We start from the raw sequence: 20,565 nt of genomic DNA on the forward strand, positions 1-20,565 counted from the left end.
TAAATACCCAGGGTAATTTTTGCTACAAAAAATTGAAAATTAAGTAGCTTCATATATCATAATATTGTTTATTTTTAAAAAGGGAGACAAAAACCCCATAGCTTTAAAAAAAAAAATAAAAAAAATATGGAATAATCTGAAAAATGAGAACAAAGCATAGCTGAAGTGGATTTGGAAATACCTAGAAGTTTGTGCTGCTGATCACAGTAGAAATCCATACCTGAAACGTTTTAAATTTGGAAAACTTAAAATTAATTAAAAAAAATAAATCAGTGAAGATCCATGCTATATTAATGCCTGAGCACAATCCAGTGTGTTTAAATTCTAAACTACACAGTTGCCTCTGTAGGTCTACGCTGACGTTAAGTAATGAATGTCAGTTGTTTTCTTTCTCTTGACTGCATAAGGACTGACCCATTCCCTTCAGTGCATTTTTCTTCAACTCTAGAAGTTAACTTTTGTGATGTCCACTTCAAATTACATCTAGAACTGGAAAACTTAGTTATTTTCATGTTAAGGCTTAACTGCCTTCCTTAAATAAACACTCATTAACAAGAACAAGTTGATTTCAAGTAATTTAAAAATGTTGCTGTGCTGAAACTAGCCTTGCTCGGGGTATGATTAGTGTGGGAAGACAGCTGCTGTCCAGAATGCTGGCTGGCTGGTAGGTCAGCTGGCGAGGGTTATTGCTCTGTGCACCCATGTATGTTTTGGGAGGAATTGCAGATCTGACTGTGTGTACAGCAACATCGATTGGGTTAGGCGTGACACAAATATTGCCTACAAGCACTTTGCTTAGAGAATGAAAATGTTTGCCAAGCACACAGTAGTCCATACTACTAGAGTACTGTCAAACAAGCAGACAGGAATACATCTGTACTTCCTCACCTTTCTGGTGGAAAAGGAATATACTATCTAGTATCCCTATTTTATAGGCGCAGAGAGTGCTTCTATATTCAGAGATCAGAGAGGAGTCTTTGACAAAGATTAAATTAAACCTATGGATCCTTACCTTATTACCATATGCATGGGATCATTCTTTGTGGTTCACGCTGTTTGACAGTTAAAATATCTTTTCCTGGATAATTTTGATGACTGAGATTTTTTTTTTTAATGGTCAACTCTTTCTGGTTATTGAATGATGTCTCAAATACTTTGTCAGTCCCTTTGGGAAAGACATCACGTACAAGTGGGAAATGGGGGAATTTTCCAAGAGATTATTTCAAAATCTATACCGGAACACAGGGAACAAAAAGAAGAGCACTTTATCTTCCCATCTCGTCACGTATTTATCTCATTTGGTGGAGAGGAAGAGCAGAATTTCTGGTGGACATCCCTTTGTTACCTAAGTCTAATACAGGAAAAAAAAACAATAATTTTAAGGATAATTAAGTATTGGGATGACTTGCCCAGAGAAGTTGTGGAATCTCCATCCTTGGAGATTTTCAAGACTTGATTGCACAAACCTCTGAGCAACCTGGTCTGAATCTGATGTTGAGAGTGCACAGTCAGGAGACAGATGGACACTGCTTGGACTTGAGACCTCCCAAGATCCCTTTCAGCCTCAGTGATTCCATAAAAGTACCTTTAGGTGAATTGGGACTTAAGGTATCATTTGAATTGTTATTAGTTGGATGGGGGAATGCTGCTTCTCTGGCTGTGTTACTGTTAAAAGAGAGAGGATAGTTGCTGTTACGACTATGTATGCTGTTCACGCTAGAACTGAATCTTTGTCTCCATTTTACAAAGCGACTGGATTACAAAAATTGTGTTGACAGATAGCATAGTTGACTTTCTTCTCTATGCCAGGTGAAGTTGTGAACTTTTATTGGTTTGTCAGAAGTTTGTACTTCATAATAGTAGAGGTTTCCTTTCTATATGCTCTAGCAATCTGTTCTACGAATGGTCGCCACCCGCTCTGAGAGACATACTTCTCTATTCTGAATGTTTAGGGATTGCATATGCTGACAATGTTGTCTGTATTTTTCTATGACCACTTTTGGGTGGAACAAAGCTCATCTCAATTTCAAAAGAAATCAAAACCTCTAATAATATACAGCTATGTTTTCTGCCTCAGCCTTCTTGGTATACATGTTATTTGTAACTTCAAAATCCACTGGGGAGAAACAGAAGCCAAAACAGAACCCAAATATGATACCACCACTGCCTACATTGGTGTGGATCTGAATTGTGTGTTGTACTTTCTATCTTAAGCATTTTGCTTTTGATTTTTATCCTTCTCTATCAGAAAAGTCACTTTTCAACTATTAAGTAACAGGCCTGAGTATATAACCAGGGCTTGGTGTTTTTTTTTTTTTCTTTCTGTAATTGATAGGAGGAAACACATTTCTAGGACAAAATGCAAATGAGACTGTTATGGGAAAAATGACCTTTTATGTAATTTAATTTGAAGTTGGTTATGTAAAGTAATTGCATGAACCTTTTTGACTCAGCTTGGGGGATACTGTGATAATATTGATTTAAGCAATCATAACATCAGGGAAATGAGAGAGAGAAATACTTTTCCCCTGTCTTCTTTCCAATCAGGGTTTTGCTGTTTAGTAGTAATAGATGCGTATGATCTAGTTTTCAGTAATAGGAACAGCAGCGCTTCCATTCCTTTAATTGTGGCTTAGTTTTATAGCCATTAATCGTGTTTTATGTTGACATTATATAATTCAGCTCAGTGATACTGAGTGTGCAGAAGTATATCCCAGGTTGAGGAGAGAGATCTGGGAGCTGATTTACATTTTATGGTGGAGATGAAATCTTCATACAATCCAGGAGTCCCGTATGCAGTAAGGAGGGTAGCAAAGGGCAGTGATTGAACTTTCTGTATTGGAAGCTGGGGAGCCTTTGCTCCGTACTCGTTTTGCTTCCAATCAAGGCAGCTCTTGGAAAAAGAAGTACCTTTGTAACTTTTCAGATCGATCTTCTGCATACTGAACATGAAAGGCTGTGTTATTATGTCTTTATTGATGGTGAATATTAACTTATGCTTCAAGACATCCAGTTGAAGTCCTGAGGGCTAGCTTGTAAGCTAAAATAATACTTAAGGTGAAACAAAGGTATCACGATCTGGAACACTGATGTATTCCCAGATATAGTAATGTAATAAATAATTCAAAACTGGTTAAAATCCTACTAAGCATAGCAAGAGCAAAAGGCAAGGGGAACGGGGCTGGTGTTCAGACAGTAGTAATGTAGTACTGACACCAGAATTTCTTGTATAATAATGGTAAATTGCCATCTGTAGGAAGCAGTCTTTAATCAAACTTCTGAGGTATGTCTCCAAAGTTATGCTTAGGACATTCTATGGTAAGATTGTATCTTCACCACCAAAGAGCCGAAGACCAAAACCTAATTTTGTTAAGTTTGAATCATCTCCCAGACTGGGGAAAATCAATACAGCTTGCCCATGTCGGACACCACAGTGATGACTGGCTTTCTGCTTGCCAAGTATGTGCCACAACTAATGCAGATTGCAACAAACAGAAAGTGGATAAACATTTTTTTCACATCAGTGATAATGAAGAGGTGAATGTAGTTCTTGATCGGTTGTTAACCTGTTTCAAATCATTGACATTTGTTCACTGTTTGGAGTTTGATTTTTGTTGAAGATACAAGGAGAAAATAGTTTTAACAGCACAAGTGCAAAAGCTGTTATTGATTTCATCCAAGATGAAGTCATGCAATGAAACCTGCACATTGGGATTTCTCTAATTTTACCTTGTTCTTGTGTCTGAGTTGACGCTACCAGTATTTGTTGGAGCAGACAAGAGCATATGGTTTTGGTCACACAAGCTTTGCATGGGCATGATGACTGAAAAGCAAAGGTTTTAGGAGAGATTTTCTGATATATCTTTACCTGAGGTGTCTGAACTCTTCTTGGGATAATATATATATATATATGTATATATATATATATATATATATATATGTATATATATGTATATTAAGAAAATATATATAAATACCAATTCTAGAAATACAGCCTTCTGGAAAAATGATCTCAGCTTCTTCTCTGTGTGCAGACTGTTGGGAAAACTGGAAAACTGGCACACCTCAGAGCCAGATAGTGGATGCTTATTGCATTGTGTAGTTGTATAGGGCTTATATGTATGTATTTATATACATATATAAATCGTATAGAAGTTTAGTGTTTTTTGAATTTCACTCTGCAATTAATTTTTCTAGTAACTGGCATAGGAAAGATCAAGTTTGTTTCTCAAGCCAGTTCCTCAGCCTTTCAGGATTTTTCTTTCTGCATGTGTGTGTTAGTCAAGACAGTTTCCATTTCAAGGCAGATAGAAAATAATAAACACTGAGCAAAGGGAATTGCATTAATCTTTAGCCAGAATATGTTAATATGGGCTAAATTAAAAATAAATAGATGCAGATTTGCTGACTCTTATTATTTCTAAATATACATTTCTTTGGCCTGTGACAGCTCCTTTGTACTGCTAACTGGAACTGTAATGAGGGTGTTCCCATCATCTTAGCTTGATTGCATTGCCGAGGTGAACTCTAAGCAGCATCTTTACCTATCCATAATTAATGTGACCGGTCAAATGATGATGAGTCCTGTGCAGAAAACATCCTGTTTTGAAACTGTTCTTGCACTTGTTGCTGTAAAGTCTGTTCTCATCGTTTTCAGAGGTCTCCATTCTGTATTTTATTGACGATTGTGCTAGCCTTAGCTGCTGATAGATATTGTCACTCCCTAATAACTCGTATTCCCTGGTGCTGGTTAACATTACCTGCAGTGGAGCTGAGGTGATGGGAGTATAGAGATGGAGAGGGGAATTGTCTCTGATGTGTGACTGGAAGCAAACGTGCTTCACTGGGCAGAGCTGCTTAGGCAGGTAGAGCCTTCTGAACCCCATCCCCACCTCTTTCCCCAGTCTTTAATGTAAAGTCTGTACTTGACATAGATGGTGGCATTTGCTGTGATATCTGTACATGAAGGTCTACTGAGGCAGACAGCAGCTGCATGAAGCACTTTGAGAGCTCTGTTGTAACTAAGTTCAGCTACGTCTTTCAGTCTTACTGTCATCTTTTTGTATTTTCTTTTTAACTTGAATTATTGCATTATCCTCTTCTCTGGCTTTTGAAACACCCGTGGCTTTCATCTGTGCAAAATTTCTCTCCTGAGAATAGTTTGCTGCTTTTTCTCCATGACAATTCATCTCTGCGCTTCTTGTCCTCTTCTGTGCCAACTTTAACTTCCCGTCACCCCAGTATGGGCTGGCTACTTTACTTGCCCTTTGACTTCCTCTCACATCAGTTTGACTGCCTTTCTTCTCTGGTGACGTCAGTCTTGTCCACCTATTTGCCAGCTTCTCAGACCAAATCTGTGTTGCACAGTCTCTGACCTAAACATGGGAAGGACAAAGTTCTGGCACTGTGCTCTCTCTTTTAATCTGGATGACCACATTTCGACTTGACTTTCACTGTCTGCAACAAGACCAGGATAGGAAAAACAAATAAACTAACCAAAAAACACAACCTTCCAGTCACTTTGGTTCACACCTTTTTGTCCAAACCTTCATTAGCTCGCCTGCCTTTAAATTGCAGGCTACTTTGAGCTGTTTTCTGTTTATGAAGTGCCAAGTATGCCATTAATAACAAAATAATGATGACACAAATGACACTGAAGGACAATTAGCTTCATCAACATTTATTTCTGGAGTTGTCATTCTCCCTTTTGCTCGGAAAAATCTGTAGCCTTGGTAAGGTAAGGTACTGGGAAAGAATGCTGTGTATTTTGAATAAGTTCTAATGTACAGATGGATTCCTTACCAGCATGAGGCACAATATGTCAACCAGTGACATTTCAGTAACGAAAACAAGATGCTGCAGCGTCGTTCAATTTTTTTTCTTTCAGTTGTCAAATTGTTTTCAACAGATATACCCGTGTTAGCAGTAGGGCTGATCTGTATGAAAACAAGCAATTTCAACTTTGAAACTCAGAGCGTCTGCTATGCTGAGCCTCATCTTAATTTAGGGGAAAAATGTAGGTTTAATCTGTAAGGACTGAATAGTGTCTTCTCTGGTAGTTACTTTTTGTGTCTGTGTCTATGTTGGTCTGTGGTATCTAATGTTTTTTTTTTATAACTGATTTTTGAAAACTAGGGCACAAGTTGACAGATCTTGAAAGAAGGGAACTTCTGGCAACAGCAGCTTCTTTGTATGTGGCTGAACAACTGAGATCACAGCGATTTCTAGGGACTCCAAGGTAAGTTTGTTTCTAGGAACTCAGATGTGCTGATGCGTTTTGTTAATGGCATCTTCTTATGCATGAGAGAGACACTGGTGAGAAACTGCATGGTTTCTTAATATAGTCTGTTTTTTCTAAATTCAAATGAGCTGGTGCTTACATTTCCCTACTCGCACAAGTCACACACAATTATTTTTATTCTACATATTAGCAAGCTAATAGGCACAAAAATGTGTTACAAGCCAGTACAGTAATTAATGCACATCAGGAGTTTCATTAATGCAAAATGTTGCTACATTAGTAACTAACCACAAATTGAGCATCACAAATTTCCCATGTGTCCATTTGAAGCGATCTAAGCACTTTGGGATAATATGAATATTCAGCTACAGAGCTTTAAAATATTGTGGATTCATGAGTAATTTGCTACCTTGATGAAGAAGCTTAATAGTTTAGGGTCTAATTCTGAAAACACTTTCTGAATAGTAAATGCTGGAGTAGTCAGCACCTTGCTGTTGTTCCCCTGCTTCTTCGTTCTTTTGGTTCTTCATTCATTTGGGTAGCAGCAGCTAGTAACTTACATAGCACTGTTATTTGGCAAGCCATTGCAGCAGTGTCTGTCAAAATAGTAATTCAGTTCTTTGGCTTTTTGGAACAGTATGCTTTTCTTCTAGGATGTTCCTAACTTTCATCGTCCTCTTGCCCATCATTGTAAGCTGAAGCCTTTGTCAATGCCTTGAGACCTTCTATTACAACAATGTAATTTATTAATCTCATTTGGGTAGCTGGTATTTCCAACAGTTGCATATAGCAAATATGAACTTCAGAATGCTTCTTGGTTTCTTAAGTTAAATTCTTTAATGTAGTTGCATGTGTACGTCTGTGAGAGATACAGACAGAGTTAGAATGCAGGACAGACATTCACATTCCATGCCAGTGGTTTGACAGTGTATTCTATTACTGATTTTACAGTGGTCAGGAATAAATGAAATGTGGTTTCAAGAAGTCTTTATTTTTATTTGTACCCACAAAGATAAATAGTACCATATGGTGTTAAAAAAAAAAAAGACACTTAGAGCAAGCATAACAGCTTCGTAATACATAGCATATGTAGGGCTAGGTCATTGCTTGCCTTATGCACCTATAGGGGAAAGTTAAGCGCCTTCTTACTTCATTCCACAAGTTGTATCCTCAATAGCAAATGGCATAAGGAGAACAACAGATAGTCTAAGGCCACTGTTCCTCAGCTAAAAAATGAATGAGGGAAAATGAGGAGGAGCTTTGACTTAGTTTTTGCTGGTCAGCATAGGAAGTTAAGTAGTCTATTAGTAAAGGATCCATTCCTACTTAATTTTAAGTATAGGAATTGTTGACTTAAATAGTGATTCTCAAATTGCTGTTGTATTCCTTGCTCTGATTTGGGATTTCTTTTTTGATGGTAAAATCTTGTTACTTGATAATGAGAAAAGGAGTCCAATTTTTGAAGAATCTCTTAATGTTTTATTTCTAATGCAAAAGTTTTCTTTTATTACTAGGTGTCTAGGTATCTTAATAGAAAAAACATATTCAACTACTTAAACCATACTGTCAAATACGTAAAAAATACTTCATTGAGCAATCAGGCACAGCCCTTCTCATTTTGCAACATATTGGGGAAACAAATACTCTACTGCTTTGAAGACAAAGTAGCTTCCTACTGAAGTCCTTGTAACCTAATTCCCTCACATGGATTCCTCTAGCATGAGCAGAGAAGGCAGCAGAGTCTGACCACATGAAGTTTTTCCTTGATAAAACTAGATTAAGATCTGCTTTTTCAGGTTTCAAGTGGTGGACAGCTAACAAATCTTTTCAGTACAGGGGATATCTCTTTCTCTTGCTATGACAGGTACCTAAATTCAGCTGAGTTTCCTCAGGATGGTCTTTTCTGTCTGTTGTGGTATATGCAGATCTGGAAGGAAGCCTTCAGAAGCTGAACCTTAGAATTTTCTTAAAGTCGGGGCTGAATGTGGTTCTTAGTGGATAGGTCATTGTTTCAATCCACATCCACTGTTAGGTCTACTTGTTCTAATGACAGTAAAGCTGCCTGTCTGAGGCCAACTAAGGACAAAGTAATGCGAAAAGACTTACTGGTAAGTGACATCTGAAGAAAATCAAAACCGATAACGAGCCCCTTTCCTTCAGAGACAAGTCAAGGAAACAAAAGGAGAGCGAGGTCGAAGGATTGTGCAGTTTCCTGGACAGTACTCTCCACTCCTCAGAGCAGCTAGTGGACTCCCTCTAGAGGGGACTGAATACTGTGGATCATATAAGTAACTGCAGCACCATCAAGGATCCCTCATGGCATGTCCCTAACGTAGCCAAGCTGCGTCTGACTTGTTTTTGAAGGTGTTCCATGTCGTGGGCATTTTTTAGGAGCAGGATTGTGGCCATAAAAAGCACATCGTTACTGGTATGCCTGCAATCTGTTTGAAAATTTTTAATAAATAAAAAGTATATAGTAGGAACCTGTCCTACTGGCAACAAATCAAAAAAGCCAGTTGTAATCTTGGATGCAGTTCACTGTGGGAGAATTGGATGTTTGGAGTCTGTGTGAATTTTAAATCCGTGTTGGAGAATGTAAGTGAATTTAGACTATGTATTCCAAAATTGATCCATAACATTCTCCTGACAGTTTGGAAAAGTACACAAACATGTTGATGACCGTCTTCAAAGTTTCATTGCCCTGGCATTTTTTTCTTTTGCATACACTGAAAGCAATGATGAGGAATTTTTGTGCGAGGAATTACACTGAACATTACTATTTTGAAATCATGCATTATTTCTTCTGAACTTGGCACAGCTACTGGATAGACAGTTTTCTGCTGAATTTGAGTTATATGATTATCTTTTGGTTTTCATTTGTGGCTTTTTTTTTTTTTTTTTTTTTCCCTTTTGGGAGCCATATGTGTAGTATGCATTCTTTTACAACTGCAGGGGTATTTAGAGTTCCCTTTTTTCCCCATGATTTATTCAGCCCAAGCTCAGGATTGTTATTCTAGTCAGATGGATAGACAGAACCACACTTGGCAGTCTTCACAGAAACTCCACCTTTTGCTAGCAGGACTACTGAGACTGTACTCAGATGAAATGGAGCGGAGCCAGGTTATGGATTCACTGTCCCAGCCTGCTCCTCTGCTTGGCAAGGAATTGGACAATTCCTTGGGTGTCTTGAATCATCAAGTGTAAGGCTCTTACTAGAGTGCACTCGGATTGGTGAGCTTCTGCCTCATTAAGATCAAACACCCAACTTTGTTCCGCTGGTTTCAATTAGGTGTGACCTCTGTAATGGGATTCTTTGTTGGGGTAGTTTGTGTGGCAATGAGGTTAATGCAGGCCTTGAGCCAGCACCAGTTTGCCTTTCCTGTGTCAGAGTGAATGGCATTATAATTCGGGTGGAGCACCCACAGGTGAGTTTCCACTGTCTGCATTACCCTGTGCCCCTGCCCTCACCAATGGTCTTGTAGGATTAATTTGCCAACCCTTAGCTAGAACGGCTGTTGGGGACCTGTGAGTGCTCACAGTTACAGAAATTCAGACACTTTTGTTATGCAATATGATATTTAGGGCATTTTCTGTGTTTTTGGTGGTTTTTTTTTTTTTGAATCTAACTACTTGTTATTTGACCATTTTTCCTGGGAAATGGATTGTTGAGCATTTGGTTTTGTTTTGTGTTTGGAAGATAATTAGCTAATGAAAATGCTTGGTGTTTTGTGAGCCAGATACTACTAATGTGAATATTTCGCTGTGGTATCCAGATAATAGAGGCACATGTTTCCTCCAGGAAACAGCTATGAATGATTGATGATTATTTCATTGTTCAGCTTTCAGTTACTTTGCCGAGGACTTTTCCTACTTGTTCCATAGTCGAGTTTATTGTGAAGCTGGTGCCACCCACAGCTGCTGAACAGATTTACAGCATCTAGTAAAATCCCAAGGTCTTCTAGACAGAACTTGATCTCGTTTCAAGTGGAAACATATTTTGGCTGAAGTGGATCCAGCTTATTTTGTGTCTGTTTGATGTAGTTAGCCTTTGAGACCAAAAATGATGTTGTACAGTTGAATCTTCACATTTTGGCTTCAGACTTGTTTTCATTAGTGGGTTGGGAGGGGAATAGGAGAGTGACTCTCCAGGTGTGGCTACATCATGCTATCTCATGGGTCTACTAATGTGATGTTTATACTTCTAAACCCAATTGCCTGCAGCACTTCCTATGTGTTGCTTGTGTTGGCAGCTAAGTGTATTTTCCTAATTTTTCTATGGGTTTTACCCTTTCATCATTTATGACTTGGAAAAAAACAGTGAGGCTGCATGCCCACATTACCTGATACTACATGCAAAAAGACAGTAACGCATTGGGAAATGTTTTACATTGCTAGAAAATAACTAAAGGGGTTTTCTTGCTTGCCTGTTTAGCACAGAAGACTGAGACTGGAGAGCCTTGAGTTAAACTGTTCTTGTGGGGCCTTAGAGAAGTCAGCTGGACTGAGCCTCAGTTTACCAAAAGACAAAATGGCCTTACTGCCTTGCTGCATTATTAGGGTCTTGTAAATATTTATTTATCAGCTTCTATAAAGTATGTTGAAAGAATACTTTCATAGGAATGGTAAATATATTTGCTTAGTGAGAAACTATAGTTAAAATACAAGTGAAATTTTGTTTTAATCCGGAACTGCTGGTTTGTCTTCTCATTGGCTGTTTACCAATTCTGATTGGTGAACAGCAAGAACAGAAACAGTTATGTTTAGCGTTTTATTTTGTGAGCTTTTGTAGGTTTGTGTCTAGGTTGACTTGATACAGATATATTGATGTAAATCCTCAGCTGTGCATAGTAATGATGGTTCAGATGCCTGCTTTTACGTGCTGTTTTATGGTTTAGGGCAGCTAGTGAGCTGTTTGGAGGGCAATGGAGCCCAGGACCCCTCTCATGCTTGCTTTCACATAGACTACACCTATTATCCTGCTGGAGGCTGGGACGCAGCCAGCTCTTTGCCAGCCTAGGGTTTCCCCATATGGACGAATGGTCAGCTGCTCAATAGGAGAGCTTTCTGGCTCTCCAGCACTGCTGGAGCAGCACAAAATAAAGTTGTGTTACATTGATGATGTCAGGAAAATTTACTAGAGTCATCCAAACCAGACACTTGGAAGGAGAGTGAGCTGCAGCACCGGCACCGCTGAATTGTATCAGTTACACTACGTGATTTCCACCTCCCCCCCCAGAACCGCAGTAATAACATGAACAGTTATTGCAAGTACAGCTAAATATTTATACTTTGCCTTACCCTACAAATACTCTCTTGTGTGATATAAAGCTAAAATGCTTTGTTTTCATTTGGTAAGGATGACTAAGTCCAACCCAATTGTGGCTTTCCTTCATTCCCTTACTTTGGAGTTACGCAGTCATCCTTAGCTCATGAAAATAACACTGTCTTACCCTTACTCTTCTGGTCCCCTGCTTAACAAGCCAGGCATTCTTTTCATGATTTACTGCTATGCCTTTGAAAACCCTCAATATACTTATGTAACCACTACAGCTTCAGACCATTATTCCACTGTGTATTTTTTTGCTCCCTATGTACTAGCAAGGTACTAAGAATCCGTTCTCTGTTTGTGGGAGATCCTTGTTCGTAATGGGATCTTCAGGTTGTTACATCCCTACCTTTTCCCTTCAGATGTTGCTTAATGTTATTCTTTTGGCCTCTCATTAATAATGTTTTTTTATTATTATTATTTTTTGTAATCTTGCTGCCCTATATAGCATTCTGTCCGTCTTTAAAATGTGGTATTATTTACCCTTCTACATTGATCATTTGCATATTACAGAAAGAGGATTACATGTGGTAGAGACAAACAATTAGATGCAAATATACGAAGCAGGTGTTTTTAGCCAGCGGAAACAAACTTTTATATAAAATGTGAAGGTTGGAATAGAGTGAAATTCAGCATAAATGGAGTATTTATGACCACTACAGAAGTTATCTTTTTTTTTTTCTTTGGATTAAATTAATGACATCAGAATTGATAGTGTAAGTAATATCAGGTATTTATATAGTAGTTTGGAAGCAGAGCTATTGTTCTGTGTGAATATATATTCCAGAAACAGAATGGTCTATTTTGGGAGCTTTTCCTAGCCTATTATCCATGTTTCATTTACGGGGAAAAAAGGTGTTCTGGGCATTCATGCGTGCTCAATCTTTAGAGTTGATAATCATTATTTCATAATTATGAAGATATTATATATCTTCATAATACTTCATAGTAATCATTATGAAATTTGGACCTCACTGAACATCTTCTGGAAGGATGTTCAGGCAGCAGGTAGCACACATCTTGCTCAGGTGATTGCTGGTGGGAAGGTCGATCACCAAAGTAAATGGACCTGGCTAAGTCCCCGTGTTTATTGTGAGTTACTTTCACCATGTCTGCAGGGAAAACAGCAGCTACTACTGGAGTATCATAGCTTCTGTGGCTACCACTCAGTTAATGTTGAAACTTGAACGTACACGACGTGGCCCTTTCCTCATCCATGGTTTGGTTATGACTTCTTTCCAAGATCCTCACTTTACCACAAGATCTCTTGGTCTTACCTTTAGTCTGATCCCCTTTTTTAAGCCTAACAGTTCTTTCCTTTCACGCAGACTTACACCTCCTAAACTCATTCCTTAATATTTGTGTAAAAAATGCATACACGAAGCTGTAGAACTAACAAGTTGCGTGCTAATCACCACATGCTCCCCAGTCATTTTACAGCTATTTTGAGCATAGTTTTTTCTCTCCATCTGTATGTTTTATATGGAGTTTCTAAGGGCAGAAATGAAATTGTGTTGGAGTTTTTTGTTGTTGTTGTTTTTTTTTTTTTTAAATGTAAGGGCAAAGGTTTTCTTCACTTTAGGGGACTCCTAAGCTCAGTGAAAAATGTATGTGTAACTGTGTTCTCATATGAGAAGTGCTATTTGTGTTTCTTTCCTAGGATTAACAACATAAAAAAGATAAGCACAAACATCAGGACCTTACCTTGTTAAGTTCCTTGGAGCATTGGCTGTGTCCTGCTGTTTGTTTGTGTAGTGTATAGCATATTCTGGATGCTGTTGCAGTAGAAATTTTACCAAGAAAATAATATGGGAAGAAACTCTCTCTCATTCAATATTGTCTGCATACTTTTACATGTATGTGTCTTGATTTGTCCATTCTTTAGCACACTTGCTTCATTCATGATTCACAAAGGCTGTAGTTAAATATGAGATATTGATTGAAGGGATAGATAATTCATTTATACCTTTGTTATTGAGTATTACAATTTTCAACCATTTCTTTTTCCTTTGATTTAACTGCTAAAGTGGGATGGGACACAGAATGGCCTCATTATTGTAGGAGTATTTCTCTGTTCCCTGCAATGATTCCAAAAGCTCTTGCACACTTCATCAGTATTATTGTAATTCTTTGGCTGCAGGATATTTGGCAGCTGTTGCACCCCACTGGCAAATCCTATTCAGACTTCACTTCCATTCACCATTGCCATTGGAGAATTGATTTCTCTCTCCTCTGCTCTAACCTTTCCCAATTCATTTTGGATTGTTCAATGTGAAACATTTTAATTTCATATCATACAGCCATTCAGCTCACAATCCTTTTTTAACCTGTCACCAGGGTAACAGCATAGCATGCTTTCTTTAGGCAATCAAGTTTTTATTTCACATGCTTAATGTTGCATTAAATGTTTGCATTTTGTTTAACCCTCTTAAATACTTTGAACTGTGGATATATTTTGCAGGGTAATGAAGTCTCTGATTTCAGTGTCAAGTCTTCATAGAAATTGCCTTATTTAAAATAAAAAAATAAAAGAGCGGAAGATGAATACAGTAATGAGAAGATTATTAGTCAAATCCCACATGGATGAACGAGACAAGCATCTGTAGGAAGGCAAAAATATTTTTCTTCTGGAAAACCTTCCAGAAGCTTATAGTATGATCTTTAGACCTGAGCTTTAGGATTACTCTTACCTGTAAGTGCTTGTAGTCAAATTAATGCAAATATGGGATTAACTATGCAGTAACATGACTTTAAGAAGTGAAATGTCTGGCCTATACCTGTCAGTCTGCCTGAAACTGTTTGCCAGATATGTGTATAGAACTGCAATAGCAAGTGAACCGCTATTACTGACTGAATAGCAAGTGATTTATTGCATAAAAATTAGAATTTAATGGGATGATGCAATTGATAAAAGAAATACAGAATGCATGTTTATGACATTAACAATGAGCTATATCCATTTTATTGGAAATGAGAATAATAATGGATTTGGAGTACTTCACTGTAGATGGTTACAAAAATAACATTAAACAGACGTTTTCATATGTGGAAAAGCATTGATGTCATCTCTGACCTTACAGAGCAAGTCCTGCTTGCCTTGGTATAAGAACAGGACAAACTAGGTTTGCCTCCACCTGTTTGGCTGGAATTTTAAACAATTTTTTCATAGATGTTCTTAAAATGCCCAGGATTTTACATCCTATGTCTTTAATTATAATATAATCAGAGGTATAGTGTTAAAGGCTTTTCATCTGTCACGTTCTATTCTCAATCATGTAGGTATAAAAGATGTGAAAAATATGTATTTAATTTTAACAAGTGAAACGTAAGAACTCAGAGTGTTGTAAATAAGGTCAAACTCTACTCATTTATAATGAAATAAGCCAGCTATAATGAAAACACTAATAATAAGCATTTTAACACTGAAATGCTAATTTTACAGAGCTTCTTGTTTGCAAAATAAATCATACGTATCTGGCTCTTTTTAAGCAAAATATCATTACTGTATTAGCTGGATTGTTTGAGTTTTCATTTGATATAGCTCTCTTTTGAAGAGGCAGCTGCTTATTAGAGATCAGACCCATAAAGTTGACTTTGTTAGAATTTTTCTTTCAACAGCGTACAGCTAACTATATAATGCAGTTCCTTCTATTAATTTCCAAGCTTTCTGTCCAGTTTCCTTTTTTCCCAAGTTGTGCTATAAGCTACCAAATATTATTACCTGCCAAAAGTGGTTTGGCAGTGTTTTGTTACTGAATTTTGCCAAAAGGAGCCAAACATATGGTAACAGTTAATTTATTGGTTCTTCTAACCTCAAGGGAACTCTTACAGAGAGCATATTACCTTTTTTATCTAACATATTTTAAATAAAAGAGCTGTTGGCTTGAAATTTGATATGCCAGTATAGAAGCTGACCTTCCATGCAGTTATGCTTGAATCAGTCTTGTTTAAGGGTAAGATTAAAAGTGCAAATGTGTAAGATTGAGCTAAGGCTTCTTTCTTTTCAGTTTTTAAAGAGTCAGGTCACTTTTGCATAGTTTTAGTGTGTGTGTGTATGAGTGAAAATGTTGAAGAAACATTTTCAGGAGAAAAACGAGTCCCATGTTTCCCTCAGAAGTCCTGAGAGCTCTTCCTTCACTTTTTTGGTAAGGCATTTCCTGATAGTGCATTACCAAGAGGTATCTTAAAAATAAAATAAAATAAAATAAATATATATATATGTATATATGAAAAAACAAAAACCACAACCTCCCTCCCCCCAAAAACCACCAACAAAAAACAAACTAAACCCAAATATTTTTCACTTTTTTATATGTATTTTCCTAAGTAGGATCTCAAGTCCATTTGTTGCTCTGTGACTGGAGGTTTGTCTAACTGTAATGGGAAAAGAATTTGAGAGGTAACACTGCTAATTGTGCTGTTACGTGCTGTCATGGAGATAAGTTTGATGTCTTGCACAACTCAAAATCATCTGCTGATCTGCTACCTGTATTTGAGGTATCCCTTTTTGTTCTCCATTAGGTAGTTTGTATTCTTATCTTCATAACCTGATGTTGTGGTGACTCTTAAAAGAAAAATCTACTTGAGTGTGTCATAATATTTCAGATGAGATATTTAGGTGGATAGATGGTGCCTTAAATGAAAAATATTCTTACTTTTATTGGCTCATATTAAGTATTCAAAGGCCTGGATCTGTATTTAGACTGCTTGAATGACTTTTTCTTTTGTGATTATGAGCACTTCTTTAATATATTTCACAGATGGTTCTTTAGTGGTTTACTTCTTTGTGTAATTGGATGTGGTGCTTGGAGTTTGTTTTGGCTGTGGTTTCCCTTTAACATGCATCTTCAAAGCCTGCAGTGTGAGAAAGGCTGGGCAGGAAAGAGCAGTGCAGAACCTGGTTCTTTTGAAACCAGGGATGTTTACCCATTGATTTAGAAAGGAGGTGACAGGTCTTTGTCCTGTCCTCTCTGTGGTGGTTCATAAAATTTAGTCTTGCTACACTTGTATTGCAATGATACAAACTATTTACTTGGCTATTGAGTCCCAGATGTAAAAAGAAAAAAAAAAAAGTTTTTTTTTTTTTTTTTTAATTTAAATAAATAATGGAATATCTGTTAAATTTTATCCTCCCTAGGCTTCAAGCTTCTTTTACCCCAGTATTGCGGCACATGTTTCTGAGGCTTCTTGCTCTGCCCTGGGTGGTGGTTTGATACACCTTGATCACACAGTAGGGATTTTCTGCAGGTTCTGCTGCTCATTTTTTTCTACCAGGCACCAAAATTTAAAGAATTTAAAGCCAGGTTTTCATCTGGCTGTACCCAACTCTTATGGTTCTTTGATGAGGGAGATGCTGTAAACCAACAGCTTTCCTCTGTTCATTGCCTTGAACAAGTGGCAGCACTTCTTTTCTAAATCCTACATTTCCCCCCCCACCCCAGTGCAGCAAATCCTTTTTTCTTTTACCCATGTCGTTGGACAAATCACAGTCATTTTAAGATGTTTACTAACATTAGGTCCACCTTACTCTCCTGTTAGATGTGATTTTTCCTTCTTTGATCTCAGACATCACATTATACAGGCTTCCTTTTCCAAATCTTAATGCCTGTCTTAACTGAATCCTTCTGAGTGAATAGAGCGAATCTCTGTTTTAGTGATTTCCAAAATTGTGGCAGTTTTATGGCCGTTTAAGCCTGCGTCTCCTTACACCAGGCACTGCAGCACTGTTCCACAACTCTCATCTCTTCAACCTCCTCAGCTTTTAGTAACTCACATGTGCCTTCACAGAAGCAAGAGGTAGTGAGAGAGCTGGTCACCTTTCTGCTGTCGTGCCCTTAGAAAAGTTGGATTTAGAAAAGCTTTGAGAAATTGCCATGCCTGTAAAGCTGGCAGGGTCTGCTCATCTCAAACAGGATAGCCCAGAATGGGCTGCAGTCATTTGCATTTTTAGAAAAACTGTGTTGGATATGGGTGCAGAGATTTTGGGCTTAGAGGGAATGTGGCTGTCATTGTGTACAGGTTCCCTCAGCACAGCAAAAAGGAAGGGTTGGGATTGAAGAAGTTGTGAGAATTGTTTCTGAGCATCTTCCTATGACATCTGCTCTCAGCTGCCGGTCACTGCTTCTGGATGTGCATTTTAAAAGTATTTTGGTCCTTCCCTTGCATTCATTTGTTCCTTTACTGATTACCGGTAGCATTGTATATAAATTTCTGTGAGATAGCAGGGGGCATGGTGACACTGGATCAAAACCAGCTAAGGACTTGCACATCATGTTTGTGCAACAATTTTACCTTACATTTTATAGAAAATGTGTCTGTTTTCTCTGTGTCAGATGAAACAGATGAGTTGTTTGCCAATGGTTGTTTGCGTTTTTCTCCAAACATAATTTTATACAGTTTTACAAATCAGTTTATGAAAAAGAACAGTTCTATCTTTTAAAACTGTATGTGTAATCATTTTAACTAAATAACATTTGGAATTGGAAGTAAATATGTTTAAAGAAAAGCGTCTTCTATACTATGTAAAATATACAGCACAAGGTATATATGTACCATGTTTTTATATATATATACACCATACATATATGTATAATATATATATATCGCTGTGTAGTGTGTGAAAAACATGTTTGGTATTTTGGAAATTTATTTCTTTGATTTGCAAATTGCCAAACTACCTTGATTTAGTGCTAATTGTCATTGCAAAGGCAAGGAAGGAGAGGGAACTTCTGGGTAAGTATATTGGAGAAGTGTGATTAGGTCCTTGTCCTTCTTATACCTTATTTATTTGCTGTGGATCACTGAATATTAGACTAAATGGAGATTTTGTCCTCCTAATATGGCCAGTTTTGTGTTCCCCTGCTGTCTTGGGTATGATTCTCCCCAGATAAACAGAGACGAATCCAAGTAGGAAATCCACTTTCTAATAGTCATTATATGCAGTTGTCTTACTGCCACTCTTTGGGTCCATCCCATCTGCACAGTTAGTGAGCAAAAGTTCTGTTTGTTAAAACCGAGCATAAAGCATTAGCTGTTAGAAATACTTCAGTATTTTTTACGGATCTTATTTTTGTCCTTCACAAATAATATCTCTAATTTAACTAATCATTTATTCTGAAATTCTTTCATTCACATCTGTTGCACATAGCTTAAGCTAATTAGGAAACCTGCACACCATTTATCTTGTTGGCTTTCTTCTATTGATTTGTGAACAATAGCAGGTATCCTATTAAAAGGATGAAAATATACAGAGTGAAATAGAGATTTATCTTTTGAATGCGTATGAATTTGTTAAATAATTAGATCCTGGGTTTCTGTGGCCCAGATTCATAGTGCCCAAGTAGTGTAGTAAATACAGATGAGTGTCACCTAAAGGTAGTTCAGCCTATCTGAGGTCTAACTCCTTGTGGAGAGGCACCTTTCTCTCTTCATTTGTTATAAATAAATGGTTAATATCACGTAGCTAAAGCTCAGTGGTTTAAACTCAGGATGTATGCTAAAGGTGCAGTAGAAGATCTATAGATGGTAACGTGAGTCATTGGAGCTCTGTTACATGCTATAATTGTCTAGATGTGAAGAATTAGTACTTACTGAAGATATGCATGTTTTATGTTATCTAATATAATTTAATTTTTAATGAACTCTTGGGGTTTTTCATCTTCTGGTTTTTCTTTCTAACCTAGCAGAATTAGCAGCATTAATCTGTTCAGTAGGAACCTAGTGCAGAAGAAATAGAGATCAAAGCTTTAAAATCTATGAGATGTTACGTTTTGTTTTTTGTTTTTTTACATGTCAGGTAGAGGAAGTAGCTGTTACATTGTCTGCAAGACATTGGCTTGAGTACCTCTAGCCAAATGCTCTGATCAGATTTGTCTTTGGTTTGGTAGTGCATCACTGATGCACCATCATCCAATGGCAGTTCTTATGTATGCATTAAAGATGCTTCTTTTTGTAAAGATTCCAGAGAGATATATTGTTGCAAATGATTATTATCATTTCATCATATTTAATGATATTAATTTTCTTTAAACATTTTTGAATTAAATTTAATCATATTTAATGATATTAAATTATGTATATTGTTGCAATTCAGTGTTAGCTTCCATTTCTTACACTACAGCATATAGGATGGCCAGTAAGGGAAAATCTGACCATCCTTTTCTGGGATTGTGTACCATCTTGAATGTGTATCCCACGTATTTCCTGAATTAAGCCTCATGGAGAAGAAATCACAACAGAGCAATATGATCAGTACAGCTGTATTACAAAAGTGATCTCAGGCATGAGATGATTAAGCTGTTCGATGCACTCTTTTGGCTTTGCTGCAACCCAGTTTGCAGGAGGTGGTCAGCTCTGTGATGGGTGAGCTCTTGGAAATCATGCTGAAGCCTGCTGTGTTATGTTTTCCAAGATGCACACAAAATTCGTAGCATTCTTTCTTTTTTTAAATAATGACCTTCAGGGTATTTGTGTATGTGATGGGCTAAGTCAAATCATAGGTACTACAAAGCATGGCAGAGAGAAAACTATTCCATATATCTGGCAATATGATCTGGTTTTAGTAGACTGACAGATTAAAAAGGGACAGTAGTGAAAGAACTAAATTAAACCACTAAATATGGGAAAAATAGAAGCCTGTACGTGGTTTTTAATAACAGCCTCAAAAGGGTATTTGGAGCTGGTGTTTTATAGAAGACGTTTTCACTTTGGTTCGAAGACAGGTTTTGTTAGTTAGCTTAATATAATTTATAATTTTTCATTAGTTTGCATACTGTATTCCCTGTGGGCCTTTTATAAGGTTGATGTTCTTACCTCCAGTGTTTTTAACAAATTTCCTCAGAGATGGCCTTATTCTGATATCTTCCCTGTCCATTGACTGTAATAGCTCTCACTCATGATTTTTGTGGGTTAGTAAATTGAGGAGGTGCTGACAGGTTTCACTGTATCGGGCCACATATCATTTATTCTTCAAGGAAATGCTGTGTTTCAGTCAGATGTT

General features: G+C 37.3%; 1 protein-coding gene across 1 annotated transcript in view; it reads left to right on the forward strand.

Moving 5' to 3' along the window:
* The window catches only part of PCCA (propionyl-CoA carboxylase subunit alpha), a 282,975-nt gene that overhangs the window by 142,035 nt on the left and 120,375 nt on the right, over positions 1–20,565 (forward strand). Inside the window, exon 18 of the mRNA XM_084306585.1 lies at positions 6,136–6,238. Within this exon, the coding sequence (XP_084162711.1) occupies positions 6,136–6,238 (103 nt within the window). The remainder of the gene's footprint in view (positions 1–6,135; positions 6,239–20,565) is intronic.

The sequence above is a fragment of the Netta rufina genome, assembly GCF_964035555.1.
Source record: "Netta rufina genome assembly, chromosome: 1".
NCBI classification, from domain to species: Eukaryota; Metazoa; Chordata; class Aves; order Anseriformes; family Anatidae; genus Netta; species Netta rufina.